This window comes from Gouania willdenowi, chromosome 7 (assembly GCF_900634775.1).
Source record: "Gouania willdenowi chromosome 7, fGouWil2.1, whole genome shotgun sequence".
NCBI classification, from domain to species: Eukaryota; Metazoa; Chordata; class Actinopteri; order Blenniiformes; family Gobiesocidae; genus Gouania; species Gouania willdenowi.
In genome coordinates, this window is record NC_041050.1 from 32,817,658 (window position 1) to 32,826,927 (window position 9,270).

Genomic DNA, 9,270 nt, shown 5'->3' on the forward strand with positions numbered 1-9,270 from the left:
AACCTTTAAAATAAATTAAATCTTTCACTGCTTCCAAATTCCAAGATAAACATTTAACTCCTTAACTTTCATAATCCCAGAGAAGGTACTTAAGTTACACAATAATAGGTTTTGCTCTTACTTAGATTTTATTGTTGTAATTCCTAATGAATAACTAGGTTGTAAAACACAGCTTTTACAATCAAACATGCGATATCAGTTATTCTAGGGTTTCACCTTTGGATATGTTTTTAAATGTTATGTTACAGTTTGTATGCATAGCATGAGCTGACAGTTGCTGTTGCTGGAGTTGGACCAGTCTGACGTGTCTGGTCACCTATACGTTCTGCACCCTGGCACTGATCACTGCACCACCCTCCTGCTCACTAGACGGCAAATGAAATGAAGGGCACGCTTCCTTATGTGACTGGGCTTCACACAAAACACTATTGTCTCAGGTGTGTGAGTGCAAAAGGCTCATTCTGTGAACACACATGCATCAGGAGGATAAAGGTGGTGTAAGGGGTCAATATGCCTGCCAGTGCCAGCCTCTGTGGTACATGGGACATCATCAGCAATGAAAACTTTGAGGGTTACATGATTGCGCTTGGTAAGTTAGTCTTGCATGTTGTTTAAGACACACACACACACAAATATTTTCATTTTGTCACATTGATTTATTGACAACACATTTATTTAAAAATATCTTTTTATTTTAAATTTTCTTTAGCCTTATTTTAATACTTTTATTTTGCATTTGTTCTGGTCAAGATCCTACGGTTGCTTAATATACGCCATTGTTTGGTTATCTTTGGATTAATAACTAATAAGATAATTTTATATTTGATTTTAAAAAAAGAGGAGAGAGCAGATGACAATAAATAAAAGGGTGAGGTGTGTATGGTTTTAAATTGAATATTTATTTAATTTCATTGTCTTTAAATTAATGCAATAATTGTATTTATTTCAACGATACTAGATTTTTGCCGATATTGTCCAAAGCAAAATTGCCAATTTACAATATTCACCAATATACACCCCGCCCTAATCTTATTCTAGGTCACATAACAACACGAAACAATAAGCCCTTTAATCCATATAGCATTGACCCAATCTATGATGTAATAAAATTATTACACTATTAGGGGGAAATATTCTGCCTGGTCCTTAATGTAAATAAAACGTAATGCAAAACGTTTTTACGTTTTGGCTCAGCATCTACATTATTGACAAATTTTACATTTTGGGTTTTATTAATTTTTATATAACAATTTGGGTCTCGTTACATTCTGGGTCATTCTTACATGTCAGGCTCAAACATGGCTCACTGGATGTATTCTAATGATAAACATCATCTGTGCAAAATGAGAATACTTTTGTAATATAGAAAAGTGTCATTTGTTTCTATTTTCCGTTTAAAAACAACAGCACATATTGGTTTTTCCATATTGTTGGAAATACCAATACCAATGTCGACTGATAATATCGCCAAATCTCTAAATATCAAATTTATTGTTTTTTTTTTGTTTGTTTTACAGTGGTGTCCATCAGCAGTTCCACTTGAAATGACTGAAGTTGTTATATTCTAGTTTGGATTTATCATGGATTATAGGAACATGGTGGTTTTGAACATTACATGAATCTGTGTAGTGTAATATCTGTTATTTCTGGGTTGAGGCAGGCTGAGGGTGAATGTGTGTAACCTGTGAATGGCCTCCTATCTAAGGCACCTTTAATGTATCCTGTCAGGCATCAGCCCCTGTGTGCAGAAGGTTGCAGCGAAGCTGAAGCTGAAGAAGGTGATCGAGCAACAGAACGACCAGTTCATTGTGAAAACACTCAGCTTCTTCAGAAACTACATCATCTCCTTCAGGGTGGACCACGAGTTTGAGGAGTTCACACAGGGGCTGGACAACAGACACGTAAAGGTGAAAATGTGTGTGTGCGCGTCAGGGTTGGGGTCAATTACAATTATGTCTTCAATAGAGGGTTTTCACCGGCGGCACTTTCTGGGCAGTAACCTGGATGCGCGGCCATGTTGGAGGTAAGCGGATGTGGGAGGCCCACAGAGGTGTAGTCTGCAATGGATAAATCACAGAAAAGCTCCTCAAAACGCATTAGAGATGCAAAGGCATACAGGGAGGAGTTGCTCAGCAGGAAAGGGCACGATATTTGGGAAAAAACACAGTTTATTGGTGGCGCAAATCCACACAAGTTGGCTTCTTCGTTTTGGATCAATGACGACCCGGAGCGTCTTCCATCTATTATGTATCCTGATGCCCATACACAGCAGAAGACCTTAAATCTTATTGAAGTTTGGAGGTCGGCTGCAGAGGCTTAGTTAGCAACGGATATTATAACTCAGATTAGAACTGACAGATTACTCAGTCAGTTGTAATAATTTCTCAGTGAACCTGCAGCGTACTTACTGTGAAATAGTATACGACAGCCAGGAAATCTTAGATTCAAGCAAATCAAACAGTTATAGTCCGTTAGATGCGAAGATCTGGACCTAATACACAGCCTCGGACTGCTACGCCAGCTACATCCAGCGGCCTCGGAAGCAGCAGAGCCTCGTACCAGCGGTGTCCGCCAGTGGAGGAGACGTAAGCGGTGTGATCCGAAGCAGGAGCGGGGCTAGCAACCAAGCTAAAAGCTAATCCTCAGAGAACGCCGCTTCCTTCCACCCTGTGTCCTAACAAACTGGACTACCTGAAGCTGGATTTAAATCCAAGACTGGAGATGAGGCCGGCGGTGTTTGCATATATACCAATAACAACTGAGCTAGTCTCATGTCACTGCTCTCCTGATGTAGAACTACTCACTATAAAATGCAGACATTGTTCTTCCCTGATCTGTTATAACTTTTGGCAGTCTATAAAACTCCACAGGTTTTTCACCATCTGACTGATTATTACAGCCAAAAACACGGCAATAGTTCACCATTTCATCTCAAAATTCGGGACTTGGCTCGTTTGTGTGCTGTTTGTAAACCGGCTGTTTATCTCCAAAATGGCGACTTCCGGGTTGATGACGCGCCGTGAAAACCCTCTATTATCCATGTTCAATTACAACTCAATTATGATTACGGCGAACAGCATTTTTTCCAAAAACAATAAAATCACAATTGTAATTTTCCCCCTGAAAGTCAATTACAATTACATTCTCAATTACTAAAGTTCAAATTCAATTAAAAAAAAATTTTATAATTGTAAAATGATCCTGAAGAGAAGTGACAGGTAGTAGGAAAAGTTGATATGAAACATATTTTATTGATTGTTAACTACGCATGTGTAAGCCATAGAACTGTAACATGGTTTCACAGGTTTGCGTTTCATTACATTGTAATTGAGAGTTTTCAAAAAATTTCCATGAGAATTACAAATTCAAATATCTGAACTCAATTACAATTCAATTATGATTACAACAGCAACAGATTTTTTTCAATTGCAAATACAATTATAATTATGTCATCATTGTAATTAACTATCAATTACACAATTACAATTGTAATTGACCGCAACCCTGGTGTGTGTGACCCCCTAAGGTTTTTTGTCATCTTGTGAGTATCCTACTCTTTAGTTTTTATATGTTGTTTATATATATCAGCAGGCTCCAGGGTGGGGGTCAATTTACTTAATCATGTAATTGATAATTATTAATAATTATGTTGTAATTTTACTATTAATTGTAATTGAAAAATCTGTTGTCGTTGTTGTCGTTGTTGTTGTCGTTGTTGTAATTTAATTGTAATTGAGTTCAGATAATTGACTATGTAATTGTAATTGACATGGAAATTATATTAAAAAAACTGTCTTGCAATTTTGCAATTTAGTTAAACGCAAAACTGGGGAACCATTACAGTTATTATGGGTTACACATACGTAGTTAACAATCAATAAAATATATTACCATTAAAAAATGAAATGAAAATCGAGGGGTATAGTGACAGAAAAAGAGTCAGACGCCCACACCAAAAATATTAATACCAATATTTTCATTTTCATCAGGAAGGTAACCAAAAGAAAAAACTATTGATGATAAGTAATATTTTTCAGGGTATTTCACAGCTGACTTAAGACATGGGTCTTTATACATATCATTGGAATACAGTTGTTTAAGATTGTGTGTTGTTTTCATTTAAAAATTATATATATTTTTAATCGGTAATTGTTGTTATTATTATTATTAGTATTATTATTATTATTATTATTATTATTATTATTATTGTAATTTTATCAATTATTAGACATTTCAGGTGACCCCATTTAAAATCCAGGTGACCCCACATGGGGTCCCGACCCTAAGGTTGAAATGCACTGGTCTAAACCGACCCGTTATTATAAGAGATGCTAAGAGAAAGCTAACACAAGAGGAAGGTTCCATTTTTTAGGGTTATTTATTTCCGGCTCGGTAATTGTGATTCATAGAATTTGAACTTTAGTAATTGAGAATGTAATTGTAATTGACTTTCAGGGGGAAAATATTATTTGTAATTTTAATTGTTATTGAAAAAAAAAAAAAATGCCAGTCACCGTAATTATTTTTGAGTTGTAATTGAACGTGGATAATTTAAGTTTTATTTATAATTGAAAAATGTAATTGACCCCAACCCTGGCAGGCTCTCTATAGTGCAGCAGTAACCATGGAGGAAATAAGGCTTATAAAAATAAATAAATCATAGAGTAATTCATACTGGTTTGTGCATGATGAGTGGTGCTAGGTGTGCTCCCCCTACTCTCTGCAGTCTCTGGTGTCATGGCAGGGAAACAAACTGGTGTGTGAACAGAGAGGAGAGAAGAAGAACCGAGGATGGAGTCACTGGATTGAAGATGACAAACTTCATTTGGTAGAAATTCAGTGTTTGCTCATTGAAACACAAAATGTGACTTGTTTTTATTGACTAGTTTGTGACTTTTCACCCCCAGGAGCTGTACTGTGAAGGAGAGCTGTGTAAGCAGGTTTTTAAGAAGAATGGAAACCAGTGAGAAGGAAATGACTCTCTTGCAGGGTTGGGGTCAATTACATTTTTAAATTACAGTTCAATTATCCATGTTCAATTACGATTACGTTGACCAGCATTTTTTTTAAATACAAATATAATTACAATTAATATTGTCTACTAGAAAACAATTGCAATTACGTTCTCAATTACTAAAGTTCAATTACAAATAATCACAATTACTGAGCCTTTAATAAATAAGCCCATAAAACGTATCCTTCCTCTTGTGTTAGCTTTCTGTTAGCATCTCTTATGATAAAGGGTCAGTTTGACACATGTCTTAAATCAGCTGTAAAATGCACTAAAAAATATTATCTATCATTTAATTTATTTTTCATCTCTTGGTTACCTCGTTAGACTTCCTTATGCATGAAAATATTGGTATTTATATTTTTGGTGTGGGCATCTTCTGTCAGTATACCTCGATTTATTTATCTACCATAGTCCTCAAAACTATGGTAGATTTGTGTCTTTGTTAATCAATCAAATAGAAAATCACTTTAATAAAGAAAAAAACAACAACTTTTTAATCAAAAAACATTTTCAATTAAAGAAAAAAAGTGTTCAAATACAATTATTTTGGTTTCAAATATTTTTTGATCCATTTGAACACTTTTTTTGATTGAAAATATTCATTTTTGCATTAGTAAACTTTTTTGATTGAAGAGTGTTTTTTTATTTTTTGTTTGTTATTTTTTTTTTATTTAAGTGATTTTTCTTTTCATTGAAAAGTGTTTTTTTTTTTTTTTATTGCAGTGATTTTTCTTTTGATTTAAGTGTTTTTGGTTTGTTTGTTTTTTTTTTATTGAATAATAAAGACACAAATATACATCCATACAAGAGAACTCACTAGTGAATGATATATAACATATCTTAATAATTATTTACTACGTATGCCTACTGTATGTGTAAACATTAGAACTATAACACAGTTCCCCAGTTTCTGTTTGTTTTTTGTTGTTTTTTTTGTGCATTTAATTAAATTGTAAATGACAAGATTTTTTTTTAATATACATATATAAAATATTTATGACAGTTACAAAGTCAATTATGTGAACTCAATTGCAATTCCATTCAATTACTATAACAACAACAACAACAACGTATTTGTCAATTGTAATTTCAATTCTCTCATGTGTACACATTCATCCAGAGCAACAAAAACACACAAGAGCTCAATCCTGTGATATGTAATGTAATCTGTCATGTGATGTGACTGCTACGTTATTATTAGAGTGTAGGAGAAAATAATGTGTTTTATCACAGTACTAATGCACACCTGTAGATGGCAGTGTTGCACTACTGTCAGCTCTAGTCTGTTTATTTCAGCTGCCTGAAAAAAATGTTTAGGGCTACATTAATACATTAATTCACTCTAATATGTTATTTGACAATGTGATGTACTACACAATGGGTTGCACTTTTCATTTGGCACTATATCAAGCTATTTGTAAAAACTTTTTTGTGTCTACATACTATATGTATTGCCTGTTATGAGGAAAATATTCATCAAAATGATGTGTACTGAGTTATATATTTTGCATCTTTTTGATAAAGAAAAATCAGGAAAAATAAATAACGAGTTTTTTTCTCTGTCCCAATTTCATTGTTAATATCATCAGCTCTACGGGTGAACACAACACCCTAACAATGATTTATGCCAATTCAATGCCATTAGCCAAGATGTTTTTTTTTTTTTTAATAAATATCTTTATTATTAAATGTCTTTAATATCTTCTGTTAAATTACAAATGAAAGCTGTTGTGATACTCTGTTGTGTTTAAACTGCTATTGTGGGGAAAATATCTATAGAGCAGGTTTGGGCAACTGGAGGGCCGGGGGCAACATGAGGCCCTCGGTCTAATTTTATGTGACCCCCAAAGTAAACGTACAAAAAGATGGAAAAATACACAAAACAAAAGCAAGAATACATTTTACAAAAATACAAAGAATTACAACATTGCAGGAAAAGACAAGAAAAGCACAGAAACTACTCAATACTACTCAATAAAGAATACACAACTACTACAAAAATGTGCAAAACAACAACAGTAATACACAAATTTATAGAAAATGACAAGAAAAAGGACAAGAAAAACATAAAAAAAACCACAGTACCAAAATACAGTAATACACAATATGACTCCACAAAAGCAAGACAAGGCAAGGCAAATTTATTTGTATAGTGCATTTCATACACAAGGCAATTCAATGTGCTTTACATGATCAAAAAGTGCAACAGAAAACATTCAACAGCTTAAAGATTTATAAGAATATCATTTAAAATCATCAGTAAAATCATCAACAACATGACCAAAATTCTCCGTCTCAATCATACACAGTAGAGAAAAAAGTGCCTTTAACTTTTTTTAAATAAAAATTTCACATGTGATGCTGACTTCAGCTCTGCTGGCACTTTGTTCCACTTCTTTGCAGCATAGCAACTAAACTCAGCATCACCATGTTTACTGTGAGCTCTGGGCTCCACTATCTGACCTGTGTCTATAGATCTGAGAGACCTGCTGCGTTCATACCTGACTAACATCTCACTGATGTTTTCTGGACCAAACCCATTCACAGATTTATACACCAGCATCAGAACTTTAAAGTCTACACATTTATACATTTTACAGGAAAAATACACAAAAGGACAACAGAAATGCACAAAATGCCTCATAACAAGCAAGACAACAACAAACATACACAGAATGACAGAAATACACATACAATAACTTTAAAAATGCTTTGTTGTTTCCTGTGTTAATGCTCAGATTGGTCATTATTCTAAATGCTGACATTTATGTTGATCTTGTGACCCTTCCATTAAACAAACACATTTTGTTGCCCCCACTGTGATAAAAGTGGCCTACCTCTGTGTTAGGGTCATCTTATACCATCGAAAATTGGACAAATATGTGTAGGCCCACTAATAAAATAACAAAAATGAATATGTTTTTTAATTTAGTATTTAAAAAATCAAGTTAGATTTGGAATTACTAACAGTAGCTATTGTCCTCCCAGAGTCTAGTGGTTGGGGGTTTTTACCCCATGTGAACTGGTTTTAAACCCTGGTATGGGAAGCAGAGTGTACTGAGAAAGTTTTCAGAGTAAGTGTAAAACATTTTTTGTAAGTTTTTGCCTTAAAAAACTGACAAAACTTTAAATGTTCAACTTCCAAGAGAAATGATTATATGCACTAGTCTCAATATGAGTGTAGGCAGGTTGAAAACTGAATTTACTCTATGTAGTGAACAAATAGTTTGTGGCAATTCTGGGCTTTATTATAAAAACCTATTTTAAGGTACTGTTCTGAAGTTTAAACATTTCATTTAAATTGATTTTAAATCATTAATACTGGTACAGTGTTCATCAGAAGTATGTATTCATGTGGCAGCTTGAGTTGGCAATTATGGCCAAATGAGTATGTGTTTAAAGGTTGGATGTACAAAGAGGAGTACATACTCTGTAGTGTTACAAAGGAGTATATTTGCGGGTGCAAATTAAATTATTCTATGGGACATGCGCATGATAAATTGATAAATAAAATTTGTACCAATGTGGTAGAATCTGAAATCACATAAATTTGTACATTTAACATTTTTTAGTTCGGGGGTGATTATCGTGTGCGTGTGTGTGTGTGTGTAATATGTAATATATATATATTAGGGTTTTATCTAATTTTCTTTTTATATATGACAATTCTGGTCTTACGGGTCATTGTTCAGGCTCCAACAAGCCATAACTATATAACCTTTTACTTTCATATATAAATATTTATATACATATATAGACCTAAAATGTGAGATTATGTTGGGGTGTGTATCAATGAATATTGCAAATTCGCAATAGCGTTGGACAATATCGGCAAAAAGCTAGTATCGTTGAAATAAATACAATTATTCCATTAATTTGTTTTGAATGATTGGCAAGATAAACGTTACAGTCCATATTCATAGGTGGACAGTGGAGGTGGGGTGCACACACACACATGCACGCTTCTGTGTCCTGAAAGGGACAGAAGTGTTTGCTGTGAAAGCGAAAGTATATGTAGGGAGTGCATGCACACATGCACGCACACACATAAAAAACACACACACAGACAGTAACAGCAGACGCTGTCCGAGCCGGTAGACTCGGGAAGAAGTCGGCGCTCAGCCACTTGAATTTGCTCCAATCGATCGTCAGTTTTGCCTTTCGTTCATAGGTTTTCACGTTTGTGCACAAATGCGAGTGAAATAAAGTCGTGTCTGATATCGCAAATTTCTGGCAACCCCAGAGACATTTTTTTT

At 34.3% G+C, this 9,270-nt stretch overlaps 1 protein-coding gene across 1 annotated transcript; it reads left to right on the plus strand.

Moving 5' to 3' along the window:
* The first annotated feature begins 410 nt into the window (after positions 1–410).
* Positions 411–5,166, plus strand: rbp7a (retinol binding protein 7a, cellular). Its single transcript, XM_028453659.1, has 4 exons — positions 411–589; positions 1,729–1,907; positions 4,727–4,828; positions 4,908–5,166. The coding sequence occupies exons 1-4, from the start codon at positions 511–513 to the stop codon at positions 4,965–4,967; spliced, it is 420 nt and encodes a 139-aa protein (XP_028309460.1). The 5' UTR covers positions 411–510; the 3' UTR covers positions 4,968–5,166.
* The last annotated feature ends 4,104 nt before the right edge of the window (positions 5,167–9,270 follow it).